Here is a 15,865-nt window from a genome sequence, read left to right as displayed (position 1 = left end):
ACAAAAAACATGCTGCTTTCTTGCTCTTAGCTGGTATTGACAGTTTTTCCTCACTTTTTTCCCTCCTCCCTTCTATAATCTTAATTTTTTTTCTTGAGCGAGCGATTGAATTGATGACGGATTATGAGTTATGAATGTCATGGGGGTTGGCACACATTGTTTCCAAGGTAATGATGAATCAAAAACAAAAAAAAGACATTGCAAGCTTCAGAAAACCATAATATTGGAACTGCTTCTTCTAAGTTTGCTTAACACTAGCTTTCCTCTCCTCACCCATTCAGTCGAGGTGCAAGGTGTGAAAATTAGCAGAGCTCAGTGTGGGTGGGTAGTTTTAGCTTTGCTGTGTGATTGTGTTGCCACCTGGTGTATAAATATGGCACTGCGGTGCACAAACGGTGCACGCCTCATGTAAAACGGTAAGCATCCAAGTAGATGGGAGAGGTTTTTTCATGACATTGCTGGTGTCGCTCATCGTTCTACACTAATACAGCCACACTGTCCAGCTAGCCGGTTGGTTGGTGTCCATCTTAAGTTTCTACTGTTCACAAGATGCTTTTGTAACTTCAAACAGAAAAAAGTTGCTTTTTTCATTCTATTTTTTTTTTGTTCTATTTTTATGTTTTTCTTTTTTTCATTATGGATTACTTTCAGTTTGCTTAACTTATTTCCTTGGTGTTACCAAAAGCTGTTTTGCAGTTTGTAAAAGGTTATTTCAAAGTGAATACATTCAATAAAATGGATGAAAGGAAAAGTCAGTTGTCATTTTTATTTATCTTCTTGAACATGCTCTTCCATATCTAATGGAATTCATCACTCCCAACTCCATTTCTATTCCTGAGCAATTGTTTAAATCAAAATATATATTTTTTTACTTTTTTCTAAATATTTAGCAAGCTATGCTGGAGTCAGAGTTAATTCATTCTTCTTTCATTGCTTAAGCATCTGCCTGAATGCAAAGTATGTGTAAAGTCTGTACCCAGTTGTTGGCGTCTGCTAGAGGATCTCCGCACATTGACGTTTGCACTGACTGCGTGTTCCAGGAAGGATAACTGACCTTAGTTCGGGTGGCTATAGGTAAAAAGTTTGTCATTCAGGCAGTTAAGTGATCACCCATGAAAAAAGGGAGGAATTGGCTTTGAACCCCAATCCGATGAGTCTGCATCCAACTTGAATAAAACTGGTAAATAAAGGGCTGCAGAAAAAACGGGGACAAAGTCTCATCTGGATTACCACAATCTTATTGTTGAGTTGCAATAAAAAAAGATAAAATAAATTGTAATGGAAATTTGACCCTTGGAGGCAGTCTTAGTATTGTTTACACATCATGATGAAGGCATTTCTCCTTTAATGAACAAAGCCACTTCAGTTCTGAGAAATGGACGTATGTGTCTTGTAACATTTATACCCCAGGGAAACAAAACAGAGTTCACAATCAAAAATGTCTAGCACTTAAATTGAAAAAGTTTTAGCGGCACTTATTTTGAATGATTTGCAAGGGGGTGTTAATTGTGGAATGATATTTGTTAAAAACAACTTACTTTTAACATAGTTTTGCACAAAAAACACTTAAATTGTAGGGTTTTTTTGTTTTGTTTTTTGCGGACTAGTTGTGGACTGCAGTGTGGAAGAAATTAAAATGCACATTTAGTAGCTGGATAGTGCTAACAACCACCTGGGACAGGAGCTGTGGATTATATTAAACTGACCCCATATGAATGGGTCAAAACTTTAAGGATGCTTTTTGCTCCAATGATTATGTCCATCTTCAAACTATTTGTATAGATCGATACATGGATGTCATGTCACAATAAATAAAAACCATGTGAAGCACAATACATTGTATAGGATCAAAATATTAAACGTAGGGAAACAGTGCATCATTAAAGTGTGAAACTTACAGAACTAACAGTGGCAAATAGTTTAAAATTTAGTAACGACAGTAAACTTGTAGCGAGTATGGTTTGTTACAAATGCAGTTAAATGTTTCAGTACAGCTCAGTTGCACGCATTTTTTTGACAGATTTTTGATGTATTACAACTTCCAGCCTGATGGGGGCGGTATGCATTCTTCTCCGGTAAGTGTGACGTAGCCCCGGCCATCACAACTATCTACAAGCATGGATGGGTCACAGTAAACGGTTACAATGCTAGCTGAGCGTTTGTAGATCTGGGATACATTCCAGGACAAGTGCCGAACCAGAAGTGGTGGTTTTGTGCACGTCCCCTGTGTCTTATACAGCTGAAATAACTCAGAAAGACTAAAGCACGCCGTTACTGTAAGTTCATATGCATTTTAAACACTTTACCTTGTTTAATCTAAGGCTAGAGCGAGTTCTTAGTTTTGTTTAATAAAGCTAACACGTCAACCCTGCCATGGTTAGCTGCTGCTATTGAAAGGTCTGAAGTTCACGGCAGTGTACATTGACTTTGGCTGAAAATATGTAAAAGTAAACAGTCTTCCTTCCTTAGGACACCCTCACCATAGTTTTGACATGTTAGCCAGCTGCCATATGCATTTGCTCTAATTAACATGCGTTGTACAGTTAATTTAAGTAAACAAACAGTATTTCCGTGTCATCTTTTTGTTTTGAAAATAATTCATTGGATTGTCATCAGATTGATGATGGTCTTCTGGTTGTGTTGGTTATTGGTAGCTGAAACACTTCACAGAAAAGGCTAAATATGAAACAAAGCTGCTAAAGTTAGAGGTGCACCAATAAGAAATATTTAGGACTCATTTAAGATTACCTTTTTAATTTGTAGGTTTTTGTAACATCTAAATAACTATAGTGTTGTATGAAATTAAAGAAGTCATGATTTTTGTTTCCCCAAAGAACCAGGCTGAAGAACAACTCTTCATCCCTCCTTCAATGGCACCTTTTCCACCACCAGGCCCTCGCTGCCGTTTCAACAATGAACTATGGGAAGCTCCCAGCAGTGAGTGAAAAATGGCTAGGTTTAGACTCAAATCCTGCATCACCTTAGTCTCCTTAGCGTTGCTCCTCGTCATCATAACGCTGGTTTTAAAGGCTCTCGCCCCAGAGGACTCTCCTTTTGACGGCCCTGGTGAGGTTAAAATAAATCTTAGACAGGCTGCTTTTCAGAACCAGAGAGACTTCAACAAAAGACCCGAAGAGACAAAAATGAGCGACCCTGTTGAGTCAGACAAGGACGCAGAGCTGCAAAGCACACTGAGGAAGTTTCCTCCTCCAAACTACTATCTCCATGCCTTCTACTATGTATGGTATGGAAACCCCACATTTGATGGCAAATACATCCACTGGGATCATCCACAGCTGCCACATTGGGATGCAAAGGTTGCTCAGGAATATCCACAAGGAAGGCACAAACCCCCTGATGATATTGGGGCCAACTATTACCCCTCCTTAGGGCCGTACAGCTCCAGGGACCCATCCGTTTTAGAGGCACATATGCAGCAGCTGCGTACAGCAGCCATTGGTAAGCCAAATATGATTCTTAGTTTTAAGATCAATGGTTATCAGTGTTTAAAAATGTAATATTTTTGAATTAGACATTTTAAATTTAATGTTGTTAATGGGGATGTCCCAGGTGACGTTAGGTTGAACTAAACCATCTTTTAATTATGAAGAATGTGCTCTTGATTGTCCAAAATGTTACTATGAATTTACGTACATTTAGAAGTTCCTCTTCCCTAATTCAATAAATGTCAAAAGTTAGTCATTTTCTTTTAAACCAAGCATAATGTAGCCTCGTCCTTTTCCCCAAATTGCAAATATTTTAGTGCACTCTGGGTCCTTGACATCTGAAAGATCTTCATGTGGTCGATTTTGGATTTTTATTTTTATTTTTTTACCCCTTTTAGACAATAAACATGATTTTGCAATAAAATTGTAGAATCTACTTTCCTAATAGCTTTGTGATGCAGATGTAGCAAAAACATTTTCGTCTGTTGTTTTGAGAGCCGAGTCAGAGACAGAAAAATGGGACAGAAATAAAGCAGACAAAATGTTATCCCTGGATAGCCAAGAAGTTGAATCCAATTGAACTAACCAAAGCTGGATCCACCTGGTTTAAATTCAGCTTCTGTATTCACCAAAGTTATTCATCAACATATACCCGTCTCTCAAGACTTACCCCAAAATTAAAACAGTTGTCCCTGCCTAAAGAGAAAACCGTGATTCCGGGTAGACCAAACTTGATGCAGAGATTCTCTGTGGCCTAGACAAAGAAGTGGGACATTCAGAACCGCAGGTCTAGAGACCCAGTTCACTTTGCTGAAAGATGAAACAATGAGACCCAAAGAGTCTCAAGAAAGATGTTTCAGCCTTTTCTCTTGACATGTTGATGTTTTTGGCATCAAAGTTTTTCAAACCAAGAACATTTTTCTTCTGTTGAAATTCTGACTTTTTTTCCACCAACTTTCCCCAAAGGTAAGTGGGGTGTTTAGAAATTCTGATTATGTGAGCATGTGAGACCATTTAATGAAGCCAAATCCCAGTCAAGCTGCTGCTGTTCCACATTGATAAGAGTAAATGAGCTGATCAAGATGTTTCAGGGACTCCTACCTTTCGTGTCTTATCAGCATATCCCACTTAACGGAGAACCCGGAAGAGACCCAGAACGTTAAGGTATCCAGACCAGTGTTTCTCAACCCTGGTCCTCACCGCCCCCCTGCTCTGCATGTTTTAGATCTGTCTCTATTCCAGAACAGCTGATTCAAATGATTGCATGACCATCAAGTACTACAGAAGCCTGTTAATCAGAAGGGAAACACCTAAAGCATGCAGGGCATGAGGACCAGGGTTGAGAAACACTGCTCGAGAACACAGGTGTCAAACTCCAGTCCTGAATTAGGTCATTAGCAAGACTCTGGAGAACTTACACAAGAAGGAGGTAATTAAGCCATTTAATTCCAGTATTTTGTACCTGTAGCACATCTAAAACCTGCAGGACAGTGGCACCTTGAGGACTGGAGTTTGACACCATTGCTCTAGAATGAGCTGTGGTGTTTGGCAAAATTTTCTCATACATTCAGTGAGTAATGGATACATTTTTAAAAACGAATCACTAGCAAAACGGGGTTCTTGGAAGGGGAAAAAAAGGAATAAATTAAGATTCCTGAACAGTTAACATTTAAATCTGCTTCAAAAAGAAAGCCGCCTTTTGCCTCAGATATTGTGTAGCTTTTCTTCGTATTTGTGTTTATCATCAGGTGTCATCGCCGTTTCCTGGTATCCCCCTTCCACAAATGATGACAATGGCGAGCCAATTGATGAAATCATGCCTTCTTTGCTGGAGGTGGCACATAAATATCACATAAAGGTGCGTATGACAAAAGCTTTGTGCTTTGTGGGGATTTTAAATCCAATGTTGACACCTTCAATCTGTTGGAATCAGATGCAAAAAATAATATTGTCTGTTTTCAGGTTGCTTTTCATATTGAGCCCTACAAAGGAAGAGATGAAGTCAACATGTTTACCAATGTCAAATACATAATTGATAAGTAGGTGTTGTACTAGATTAGCTGTTTTTATAGTCGCCTTCTACTTTAAGTCAATACATTTTTATTTACCAGTGATTGCATATCTCTTAGGTATGGAGAGCATCCTGCATTTTTCAAGTACCGGACAAACGCTGGCAAACTCCTTCCACTTTTTTATGTGTATGACTCCTACTTGATGAACTCGGAGCAATGGGCTAAGCTGCTGAAACACACAGACAGCAGCAGCATCAGGGACACACCGTATGACGCCATCTTCATCGCCCTGCTGGTTGAAGAGAAACATAAGCGAGAGATCCTGACCGCAGGGTTTGATGGCCTCTACACCTACTTCGCTACCAACGGTTTCACATACGGCTCCACTCAGCGCAACTGGGTCTCCATCAAAGCCTTCTGCGACGACAACGACCTCGTATTCATTCCGAGTGTCGGCCCCGGATACATTGACACGAGCGTTCGGCCGTGGAACTTCAAAAACACTCGAAATCGCATCAACGGCAAATACTACGAAACCTCGCTGAGTGCGGCGCTGGAGTCCAGACCCGATTTTATCTCCATCACCTCTTTCAACGAGTGGCACGAGGGGACTCAGATTGAGACGGCCGTTCCCAAAACAGGTCAAACCGTGTACCTGGACTATCTGCCGAATAAGCCCACCATCTACTTGGAGATAACTCGCAAATGGGCAGCAATATTTGGTGGAGAGCGACAAAGATGGCAGGACTGATCATGGAGCCTATTTATTGAAAATGATATATACTACTGAAAAACTCATTTAATTTGCGAAATGGACTACAATTTGAAAATGATTTTAAATGAGGTAAGGCCACAGTGGAGATAATGACTCATTCACTGTTAGTTTTGACTTCAGTCGTGTATTTTTTTATTTTTTTGCACTTAAACTATGATTTGTGTTTTCTGTTTATGTTCAATTGTCAAATTATTTATTAGGAATTGATCTTAAAATATAATTCAGATGTTCCAGTATTTAATGCTAATATGGGCCGTATTGATCCAAACAGCAAAGTTGACAGAGTGACTTTTTTGTTCTGTTCCCGTACTGTGAATGCAGAGAGTGTGTTCAATATTTTCCTTTCACCTTATTTGAGGTGTCTCGCTGTGGTGAGACAAGTGTTTGCACGAATCACTTGAATAAAACGATCAGATGCTGATGTGTAGAAAGTTGTCATCACCTTTCAAAACCCCACAATCAAACACACCACACACAGTTCAGATTGTTACCAGTGTCACAGTTGTTACAGGCAGCTTTTCTGTTTTGAACGGGTACAACACCATGAATAACAGACAATTTCACACTCCTGCTTGGCTTGTGACCTCGTTATCTGAGATGAGAAATTCTTTAGGTGGGAAAAAAAAAAACAACTGGAAGCAATTTCAGTTTTATTTTGCACTTGCTAGGTGTTCTCAATATACTGGATTAAGTGCTTGTTAAAAAGGTCACAGCAGATTTATCAAAGGCAAAGTCGAAACCGTAGAAGTGTGCCAACCATCAGGTTTTTCCCAAAGCTTAGGGCCTTTATTCTCAGATTCTCAGTGCTATAGAGCTCCTATTTTAACCTTAAGGATTTTTTGCTGAATAGTGATTGAGCCAGCCACTGAGAGTGACCCTATGAGTAGAGGACAGAAATTTTTAACTTTGTCTTCCATGTCTGCAAAATAACGGCAGCGCATATGTAGGAATTAAAATGCCAAATATTAAGAGCTTACATTTTTAATTTGAGAGAGAAATTCATATCTTTGTGCTGTTGGTGCTCAAAACATTTGATTTCTTTCAAATACAATCTGAGAGCCCCAAACCTGACCCCCAGCATAGAGACAGCAGTCTCTGGCAGACCGTTCAGCCAAAACATAATAAAAAAAAAATCATAATCTCCATCTTAAATTAATGTTTTTACAGTTTAATCTGTGATCAGTAATACAAATTTTGTCTGACTGATGGAACTGTTATCTATTCAGCCAGCTGAATAAAATCTTACTGGAACTCAAAAATATAGACTTATGTAAATACATCACACCTGAAATGTGAATATTGCTGAATATAATAACCACTTGGTGTTGGATCAATACCAAAATGTCCAGAATCTCACTCCCTTAGTGAGGAGGTGTGGTTGACCCTGTTGCTAGGTGTGAGGCTGTGATTGGTTCTTCTTCTCAATGGACCATTAGTGCCATCATCTGGTAAGGAGTGTGGGAAAAATGTTGCCCAAAACAACCTCATATCCCATCAAACAAATTACACCGTCTGAAAGCGCAGCATCAAAAAACAGTACCTGCTGTTGGCACAGTTCTATCCATTTTGCAGACAATATCTCTCCTTTCTCAGCCATACCATTATCTTTTCTGCTTAAGACTCAGTTAAAGTCATCCTTATTCTTAGCACTTTGCTATGTTAGGAAGTGTCTCAAGGCCTAAGATTTCTTTCTAAGAAAAATCTTAGAATTTCAGAAATTTTCCAAAAAAGACGGTACAAAGAACTACTTTTAGTCAGGTTCTCTTGTTGATAAACTAATAAGCTTAATGACGCACTTGGGCCTCTGGATAGGATGGAAACTACATATTGAAGTTCAAACTGAACATGAAAAAGGGGAATTTTAAGGGACTTTGAATATCCCATGGTTGCCAGACAGCCTGGGCTGACTATATGAGGAACTAAATTAGCATTTCAGAAAACTAGAGATGTTGTAATGATATCAGATATATTTTTCTAAACAAAAGGTCTAGCCCATTTCCAACAAACTTTGACACAGGGAGATACTGGTGGAAATATGCAAAGGTTGGTCAGCAATTGTAACCATAGTTTGATTGCTGTGAGTTTAATTGGATTAAAATGTGAATTAAAACCAGTAATTTTCCTTCAAATGAATACTCATGTTGTTTTATTAGTCAAAAAACACCAGATGTTGACTGAGATTTGTACAATTTTGGACCTGTCTATATATAATAAGCTAGCAAAAAATACATTTTTAAGTTGGCCAAGTATATTTTCTGATCAGAATCAGATAACAGTGCAAGCTTGAAAAGCTAGAGCGTCATTTTATAACCCAGGACAATGATATGCTTCAGGACTCTTTTAGGGCTGAGAAATGCAGTTTACTCAGGAAAATCCTGAAGACCAATGACTTCAAGGTCATGAAATCAAGGTTTGTGAATGTATTTCCACTGCTTTCAAATTGTATAGACCCCCACTGAGTATAAGAATAAGATCTTCTGGTTCTCTAAAAAAAATTTCATTAAATTTGGTTGTCTGAAAACTACTGGTGGAAATACACACCACTGACAACCTCTATTAAAACTGTGACATCCTCCATTACAGACAACAGCTTTGAAATATTTAATTGGAGCAATGTTTGAAGTTGCCACTTACTGACAGGTTTATGTTGTCCATTTCACACTCCAGTGCATTTTCTTTCTGATTCTGCATATTGTTTAAACATTAAGTTTTTCAAGTCACAGGAATGTGTGATCCAAAAAGAGGGTCTTTCATGAGATCCACAGCAGACGTCTGTGTGGGTCTTTGTTCAGACATGCAAGCTCTTTTCAGTTTTACATTCTTAATGGACTGCGCAATCTTTTCACTCAAAATAGATTCGTTTGAGATGCCTTCTCCCCATGCAGTAGTTTCATTTCATCCTTACTTTGAAGCCCAGTCTCAACAGCATGTAAGTTGCCGTTTTTATGCTACGATTCATCGCCTTTTGTTCGTTAAGTATCAGCAGATCTTTCGTGATTGTAACTAATTTCAACTTGTTAAGACCAGAACATTTCTCTCTGGGTTATTTAGGGCCATCTGGACTCAGATTTTCTTTCCTGATGCCCTTCTGTTTAAACTAAACTCTAGCTAGAAATGCTAGATTTGTTGAGGATCAAGATTCATTAAGCTCCACTCACGGCACAACAGCAATGACAGATAGATGTCTGACCCAAGTGCTTAATGAGAGGTTGGGATGATCTAACACATTTGGAGCTTGATTCTGTTTAGCAGAAGCGCATAAGTGCTTTTTAAACCGCTGCACTTTCAGTTTGGATCATTCATTTTGAAACCAGAGTCTCACAAGTCCTAAAGCTATAATCTGATCAGAAAGGCCTTAAATGATTATTTAACAAGCTTTCCCAAAGTTTAATGGGGAAAAAAATACATATGTGTGAATGTTCTTGCATTCATTATGCGTGAAATTAAACATTAAGCTAATATTTACAAGAATTTCATGCTCTGTTAAGTCATTCAAGTTCATTACCATTACTGTAGTCTGTATTTTGCATCGTCCAAAGGCCATGCAAAAATATTGGCTTGAATTTACAACAAGCAAACAACAGTATTTTAATGAGATGTTATGTGGTAGACCTCCTCACACTAGTCCATTATATTTTTGTCAATCTTTTCCAAAAAGTCCAGCCAGATCAGATTGGATCTTTGAGCTGATTAGGTCTTTTTGGAAAATTCACTGCTGATTAACATACCGGGCTGTTTGGCTATCCACACACTTTGTTTATTGGTTTCGGCCAATAAGATGAAAGTTTGAAAGAAGCACACGTTCCATTTGATGACATTCTTGACAGATGTGCAACATTTAGTGCTAGAATGATTTTGTAGAGTCGAGGCTGTTGTTCACATGTGATAATTTCACATTTCAACAACTCTGGACTATTTAGTTTAGTGATTGGGTGACTTATACATGTCAGGATCGGTTCTGTTTTGGTTTCTTTGTTTCTTTTTTGTTTGGAAGCCTGCTGTTTGCCTATTCCTCAACCAGATGCCGCCTGAGAGCAGAGCCCTTGCAGAAGTGCGTGGTTGAACCTGGAGACACACCTGTTGCGCATTATCTGGCTGATGCTGTGGATATTTAAGGAGCGGTGAGCTGAGACTCCCTTTCCTGAGTGTTTGTTTACCTTGGTAACAATCATTCCAGAGGGAGGCCCTCTGAGAGTTTCCCCTTGAGTGAGCTTTTGTGTGTTTTCCTCTTCCCTGAAGTCCTCCGGAGCTCTTCGTGGAAAAAGTTATTTTGTCTCCTCCTAATCCCTGTGTGGTTCCTCACGATGCCATTGGTTTTACCAATTGGATGCCTTCCTCGAGCACTCCCTTCCTGGTCCGTTTGTCTCTTGTGGTTTCCTTCGTGACACAGCAGTATGTACCTGTTTGTGTCCGGAGCTCACCAAGCTTCACGCCTCCCGGACCACTGTCTGCTTCCAGCCCGCACTCCACACAGCCAGCTTAACTGTCCGCCCTCCAACGGTTCCCCATTAACTACGCCGCCCTTTGTATTCCGCTCTGCTCCTAAGAACAACTTACCGCTGCTCCAAGTAAGCCTCCACATTTACAACGCTGTTTCCCCTGAATTATCCGACCTCTGATTATATTCTCTTATTAACAGTGGCTGATCTGGTGAACCTACTCCTGCTCCGTGTTTTATTCCTTTCCCTTTTCTCCTGTTCAATAAAAATCATTGTTGTTTTGAAATACGTGTCTCCTGATTGTGTTCGTGCATGTGGGTTCGAAAACTGGAACCAAACCTGACAGAACACTCAGGCCAACAGTCTACCCCTGCAGATGCAATTAGGAGAGCTTTATCGGAACAACAGAACCTAATACAATCTCATGATGCTGCTCTGCGGGAACAAGGAAGCTGGCAAGCCGAGACCAACCGGCGGCTTGCCGAATTATCTAACCTTCTTCAAGGTTCTGCCCAACAAGTCCCAAATGTGCCATCAGACCCGCCTGAGATTCAGAGAACACCTAGTTCTGCCATGTTTTCAGAGGTACGACCTCCAGCACCCAAAAAATTATCCAGTGACGTAAAGAAGTGTAAAGGTTTCATTTTACAATGTGGGATCATCTTTAACCATTCACCTCAGAGTTTCCGTCATGATGAATCCAAGATTGCTTATATACTGTCATTGTTAACAGGACATGCCCTGGAATGGGCAGGGGCTAAGTTTCCCTCACCCACAAACTTTGGCTGCACCTTTTCTGAGTTTTTAAAGGATCTCAAGCAGGTTTTTTGTCGTGATACCAACAAGTCCTCCGTTTCCAGAGATCTGTGGGGTCTTAAGCAGCGTCAAAGGACAGTGTCAGACTTTGCTATAGATTTTAGGATTAAGGCTGCGGCCTCTGGCTGGAACACTGCTGCATTAAAGAGTATATTTCCAGTTTCTGGAAACCACTCAGAATACATTTTCCTTTTTGTGTTCAGTGCAGCCAGTTCACCCCTTGTTTTGGGCTTTAACTGGTTAGTTACTCATAACCCACACATTAACTGGATTAAAGCTCACATTGAGTCCTGGTCACTCTACTGTCACGCCTCTTGCCTCCGTTCAGCCATTCCATCAAGTTCTCCAGTTAATGATCCCTCCGAGTTCCCCGACCTTACCTCTGTGCCCGAAGAATATCATGACCTGGCACCTGTATTTAGTAAGGACAAAGCTCTGTCACTTCCACCTCATCGTCCGTATGACTGCGCAATTGACCTTCTGCCTGGTGCCCCACTGCCTAATAGTCGTTTATACAACATTTCTCTCCCCGAACGCCAAACTATGGAAAAATACATAACTCCTTAGCAGTTGGAATCATTCGCACGTCTACCTCGCCCCTTGGAGCAGGTTTTTTTCTTCGTTGGGAAGAAGGATGGTTGTTTAAGACCATGTATTGACTACAGAGGTTTAAACCAGATAACTATTAAAAATAAATACCCACTGCCTCTCATCTGCATTTGAACCCGTTCAGGGGGCCACTATATTTACCAAGCTATATCTAAGAAATGCATACCACTTCCTTCGTATCCGCGAGGGGGACAAATGAAAGACTGCTTTTAAAATGCCCATGGGTCATTATGAGTATTTGGTCATGTCCTTCGGCCTGTCTAACGCACCTGCCTTTTTTCAAGCACTGGTCAACAATGTTCTAAGAAATTTTATAAATGATTTTGTTTTTGTCTAGCTGGATGACATTCTGATTTATTCTTGCTCCCTGAAGGAACATAAGCTACACGTTCGACAAGTTCTTCAGCGCCTCCTTGAGAATTGGCTGGGAGTTGCTAGCCATAAAGCTAGCCTTGGAAGGATGGCACCACTGGCTGGAGGGAGCAGAACATCAATTAATCGTTTGGACCGACCATAAGAACCTCTCATACCTACAATCCGCTAAACAAAACAACTCCAGACAGTCCCGCTGGTCTGTATTCTTCTCCCGGTTTAACCTCTCCATTTCCTACCGTCCAGGATCAAGAAACATCAAATCAGATGCCCTCTCCAGACTCTACACGCCTGATGATTCCGCTGAGGGTCCTGCACCACTGTTACCCCCAAGATGTAGTGGGAGTCGTCACTTGGGAGATGGAAGACATAATTTGCCAAGCCCAATGCCAGGAACCTCCTCCTGTGTCATGTCCCCAGGGAAGAATCTATGTCCCCACTTCTGTCAGAGCCAGCTTTTTACAATGGATACACTCATCCAAGTTTTCCGGACACCCAGGGGTAAGCCGCACTATTGGGTTAATCAACAGAAGGTTTTGGTGGGATTCCGTTCATAAGAATGTTGAGGAGTTCGTCCTCGCCTGTTCTGTCTGTTCGAGGAATAAGTCTTCTCACCAGCCAACCACAGGCCTATTACAGCCCCTTCCCGTACCCAAGAGACCCTGGTCACACATCGCAATCGACTTTGTTACCGGATTACCACCATCTAAAGGTATGACCACCATTCTCACCATCATTGACCGCTTTTCCAAGTCCTGTCACCTCGTTCCCCTCTGTAAGCTCACCACTTCCACTCAGCCCGCATTGCTGTTAATAAAACTTGTCTTCAAGCTGCACGGCATGCCCCAGGAGATCCTGTCGGACCAAGGTCCTCAGTTCATATCACAGGTTTGGAAGCAGTTCTGTTCCGCCTTGGGTGCCAAGGCTGTTCTTTCCTCTGGTTATCACCCCCAGACTAATGGGCAAACAGAGGATGAATCAAGAGATGGAAGCCACCCTCCGCTGTATCTCCTCCTCCAATCCTGAAGAATGGGCCCAGTATTTCCCGTGGGTTGAGTATGCCCATAACAACCACATCTCTGCCGCCACTGGGTTGTCTCCGTTTGAGGTCTCCCTGGGGTATCAGCCACCGTTGTTGTCCGCGGACAAGGAAAGAATTTCGGTGACCTCTGTTCAGCATCACATACGCCGTTGCAATAAGATCTGGAGGGACACTATCACAGGACTTAATAACACGGCCGCACAAAACAAACGCCTGGCTGACCGCAAAAGGACCCCTGCCCCGGTCTATATGGTGGGTCAAAAAGTTAGTCTGTCCACCAGAAATATCCCTCTTAAGTCCATGTCCAGGAAGCTGTCACCCAGATTTATCAGCCCCTTTGAGATCTTGTCGGTTATCAGTCTGACCGCTGTACGTCTTCGTTTGCCTAAGTATTCATGGTCACCTGGCGACGAGGTCGTGGGTTTCAGTACCTCGTCAATTGTGAGGGATACGGCCCGGAGGAACACTCCATTCTTTTATCCTCGACCCCTCCCTGATTAGTGAATACACTGCCTCTCAGCCATCCACCTCTTCTCGGCCGGGGAGGGGCATCGGTTTTGTTTTGGTTTATTTTTCTTTTTTATTTGGAAGTCTGCTGCTTCCCTATTCGTCCACCAGATGGCGCCTGAGAACAAAGCCCTTGCAGAAGTGCGTGGTTGAACTTGGAGACACACCTGTGGCCATTATCTGGCTGATGCTGTGGATATTTAAGGAGCGGTGAGCTGAGACTCCCTTGCCTGAGTGTTTGTTTACCTTGGTAACAATCGTTCCAGAGGGAGGCCCTCTGAGAGTTTCCCCTTGAGTGAGCTTTTGTGTGTTTTCCTCTTGTCAGGTTTGCCTGAAGTCCTCCGGAGCTCTTCGTGGAAGAAGTTTGTTTTGTCTCCTCCTAATCCCTGTGTGGTTCCTCACAATGCCATTGGTTTTACCAATTGGATGCTTTCCTCGAGCACTTCCTTCCTGGTCCGTTTGTCCATCCATTAATTTTCTTTACACCGTTGTCCCTTACTGGGTTCGGGAGTGGTGCTGGTGCCTATCTCCAGCTAACGTACCGGGCAAGAGGCAGGTTACACTCTGGACAGGTCGCCAGTCTGTCGCAGAGCAACACAGACACACAGGACAAATGACCATGCACACACTCACACCTAGGGGCAATTTGGAGAGCCCAATTAACCTGACAGTCATGTAATTGGACTGTGTGAGGAAACCGGAGTACCCGGAGAAAACCCACGAATGCACAGGGAGAACATGCAAACTCCATGCAGAAAGACCGGGGCCTGGAATTGAACCCAGATTATTGCTACAAGGCAACAGCTCTACCAACTGCGCCACAAGTGCAGCCCTGGTCCGTTTGTCTCTTGCGGTTTCCTTCATGACGCAGCAGTACATACCTGTTTGTGCCCGGAGCTCACCAAGCTTCACGCCTCCTGGACCACTGTTAGCTACCAGCCCGCACTCCACACAGCCAGCTTACCTGTCCGCCCTCCAACGGTTCCCCCTTAACTACGCCGCCCTTTGTATTCCGCTGTGCTCCTAAGAACAACTTACCGCTGCTCCAAGTAAGCCTCCACATTTACAACGCTGTTTCCCCTGAATTATCCGACCTCTGATTATATTCTCTCATTAACAGTGGCTGATCTGGTGAACCCATTCCCACTCCTGCTCCGTGTTTTATTCCTTTCCCTTTTCTCCTGTTCAATAAACCTCATTGTTGTTTTGAAATACGTGTCTCCTGACTGTGTTCGTGCATGTGGGTTCGAAAACTGGAAACAAACATGACAATACAGATAATTTAGTTTCACGGTGGTTTGTGTCATCTACGTAAATGGGGGATGAAAACCCCCATTTATTGTGGCCATAAGAACTGCATAAAAAAGGCATAACAATCAATCCAGGTTGTTTATATGGCACATTTCAGTAGCAAGGCAGTTCAAAGTGCTTTACATCATAAAAACAGTCATAACTATTTTTTTAAAAAACATTTAATTTGTTGCTTCTTAACATTATGCTACACTTTAACCTGGTAAAATAACATCTATTATATTCAGTGGTTTTCCCATGACAAAATGTGAAAACATTTAAATTGCATGAAAACTTTTTTGCATAGTACTGTGCAGTGCTGTTTAGAATGTTTAGTCTTTGCAGCTTTCGAAAGCAAGTACATTTCATTTAAAATAAGATATTGGGCTGATGTATTAAAAAAACACATACCATACAGTTCAGATTTTAATCAAAACGGAGAATTGTGTGTCGTTTGCACTACATGTGTTGGTATGTAAAACTGACATCCCACTGAGACATACATAAGGTCAGGATTGTAACCTGTCAAAATGTGAAGAAAAAAAAGAAACATGCCT

General features: G+C 41.6%; 1 protein-coding gene across 1 annotated transcript; it reads left to right on the top strand.

Annotated features, from left to right (window-relative positions):
- Nucleotides 1–2,036: 2,036 nt before the first annotated feature.
- manea (mannosidase, endo-alpha) lies at nucleotides 2,037–6,664 on the top strand. The gene is made up of 5 exons (XM_008399769.3): nucleotides 2,037–2,276; nucleotides 2,835–3,459; nucleotides 5,195–5,304; nucleotides 5,409–5,485; nucleotides 5,576–6,664. The coding sequence occupies exons 2-5, from the start codon at nucleotides 2,949–2,951 to the stop codon at nucleotides 6,207–6,209; spliced, it is 1,332 nt and encodes a 443-aa protein (XP_008397991.1). The 5' UTR covers nucleotides 2,037–2,276; nucleotides 2,835–2,948; the 3' UTR covers nucleotides 6,210–6,664.
- Nucleotides 6,665–15,865: the final 9,201 nt, after the last annotated feature.

The sequence above is a fragment of the Poecilia reticulata genome, chromosome 22 (assembly GCF_904066995.2).
Source record: "Poecilia reticulata chromosome 22, P_reticulata-male-v2, whole genome shotgun sequence".
Taxonomy (NCBI): domain Eukaryota; kingdom Metazoa; phylum Chordata; class Actinopteri; order Cyprinodontiformes; family Poeciliidae; genus Poecilia; species Poecilia reticulata.
The sequence above is the reverse complement of the archived record's forward strand: the minus strand, read 5'-3'. Positions and strand labels throughout refer to the sequence as shown.

Excerpts from the sequence above, each read along its gene's own strand:
- manea (XM_008399769.3), top strand. The coding sequence starts at position 2,949 with ATGGCTAGGTTTAGACTCAAATCCTGCATCACCTTAGTCTCCTTAGCG. Across the intron at positions 3,460-5,194 it reads GCTGCGTACAGCAGCCATTG|GTGTCATCGCCGTTTCCTGG; the intron begins GTAAGCCAAATA and ends GTTTATCATCAG. Across the intron at positions 5,305-5,408 it reads CACATAAATATCACATAAAG|GTTGCTTTTCATATTGAGCC; the intron begins GTGCGTATGACA and ends GTCTGTTTTCAG.